Below are 1,832 nucleotides of genomic sequence, written 5' to 3'. Positions count from 1 at the left end.
GAGGACATTCAGTGTCTTTATTAAGTTCCCCACTGTATTTCTTTAAGGCAAGGTCTCTCATTGAACCTAACCCAGACATTTCTGCCAGATTGGCTGGCCATCTTTTAGGATCTGCCTGTCTCCATTACTCAAGGCAGGGGTTAAAGTAATCAATAGCCATGGCCCAGATTTTTTTTTTTTTATTGGAAAATATTTTTAATTAGTTCTTTTGAGAATTCTATGCTTATCTTGATTATATTCTATATATTCTATTACATTCTTGATTATATTCTAAAAGCTATTCTATCTTTGTCTTGATACTATTATGCTTTATAAAGCCCAGATCATAAGTAAAAACTTTATATAAAGTATCTTGTCTATCTATCTTTTCTAACCCAGTTTCTTTTCTTGGCTTCCAGGTCTATCCTCCTACCTCACTGAATTCAGCAAGATCTATTGTTGCAAATATATACAGTTGTGTGTACTTGTTCATCTTAATATATTAAAATGTACACTTCTCCCCTCTGTCACATAATATTGCTGCATTTTCAATAGTTTCTTGTTATTCACATTACTGTGTCATTACTTTGTTTTTCTGGTCCTGAAAGTACAATACTTATTTGTGGTATCTCTTAAGACTGTTCATGGCCAGATTTTTACAGGTTCTTTCCATCTAAAGTCAGGTTTTCCTGCTCACAAAGGAACTGCTCTTAGCTACTGAGTTCATCACCCCACCCACCCAATTCTTTCAATCTGCAAGAGCATTCTAAAAGTGTGTACTTGGAAAAGGTGCTTGTTAACCCCAAGGCCCAATTGTATCTGGGTCTTCCATGTGAGATGAATTCACTTAGGAAATGCCCCATTAGTGTGAGGGTCCCACCCCCATCCCATCCAACCTACCTGAGAGAGAGGGTATGCACAGACCACCCAAAGTCTGAGATCTTCACCTCACCCCTGAGGCCCAGCAGGATATTCTCTGGCTTGATGTCCCTGTGAATCACCTTGTTCTCATGGCAGTAGCTCAGGGCATCTGACAACTCCTCTATTATCTGTGTGAAGAAAAACAATCTGGTTGGGGGGGAAGACTTTCACGGCTTCCCTGTGAGGTAGAACAGACATTATGAATTTTACCATTGCCATGGAATCTCATTTTTTTGACTATAATTCTATTATCTGTGTGTGTGTGTGTGTGTGTGTGTGTGTGTGTGTACACAGCAATGCAGAGCATAGAGGACAATCTTTAGAGTGGTGCCTTATTGTCTATAGACCTTGTTTTTCTCATTTTGAGGCAGGGTTTCTCTGTGTACCTCTTACTATTCTGGAACTCTCTCTGTAGCCCCATGAGTGCTGGGAGTAAAGGCCTCAGACACCACCTCCTGCCTCTTTGTTCTTTTAAAAAGAGGGTCTTCACAGTCGGGTCCAGGTCAGCCTTAAACTCATGAGATCTGCCTGTCTTTACATAGCACCATGGTTATAAACCACTAAGGTTCTCCCCATAGACTTAGCAGAACAAGGAGCCAGACAGAGAAGCTATGCTGAGCCAATCACAACATTTCCCTAAAGGATCAGAGGGAAGGCTATAGGAGTCGGAGATTTTATTGTCCAGCAAAGCCAACTGATGCTGCTGGGATGGTGAGTGCTAGGGCTTTCCTTAAAGTGCCCTACAATTTCTAGGCACCTTTTTTTTTTCCTTTTATAAGGTTGCACTATGTAACCTTATGGCCTGACACTTGATATGTAGACCAAACTGACCTTGAACTCCTGATCCTTCTACCCCAGCCTTCAAAGTGCTGGAATTATAGGCCAGCAATATGCCCGGCTAGCTTTCCAATATATGTTTATGGTTTCATTTT

At 40.8% G+C, this 1,832-nt stretch overlaps 1 protein-coding gene across 2 annotated transcripts in view; it reads right to left on the bottom strand.

Moving 5' to 3' along the window:
- Aurkc (aurora kinase C) overlaps positions 1-1,832 on the bottom strand; it is an 11,499-nt gene that overhangs the window by 6,479 nt on the left and 3,188 nt on the right. For both annotated transcript variants that reach the window (XM_029531989.1, XM_029531988.1), the window contains exon 4: positions 880-1,028. In XM_029531989.1, coding sequence (XP_029387849.1) covers positions 880-1,028 — 149 coding nt within the window. The remainder of the gene's footprint in view (positions 1-879; positions 1,029-1,832) is intronic.

The sequence above is a fragment of the Mus pahari genome, chromosome 19 (genome assembly GCF_900095145.1).
Source record: "Mus pahari chromosome 19, PAHARI_EIJ_v1.1, whole genome shotgun sequence".
NCBI classification, from domain to species: domain Eukaryota; kingdom Metazoa; phylum Chordata; class Mammalia; order Rodentia; family Muridae; genus Mus; species Mus pahari.
This window is presented reverse-complemented; position numbering and strand designations above follow the sequence as displayed.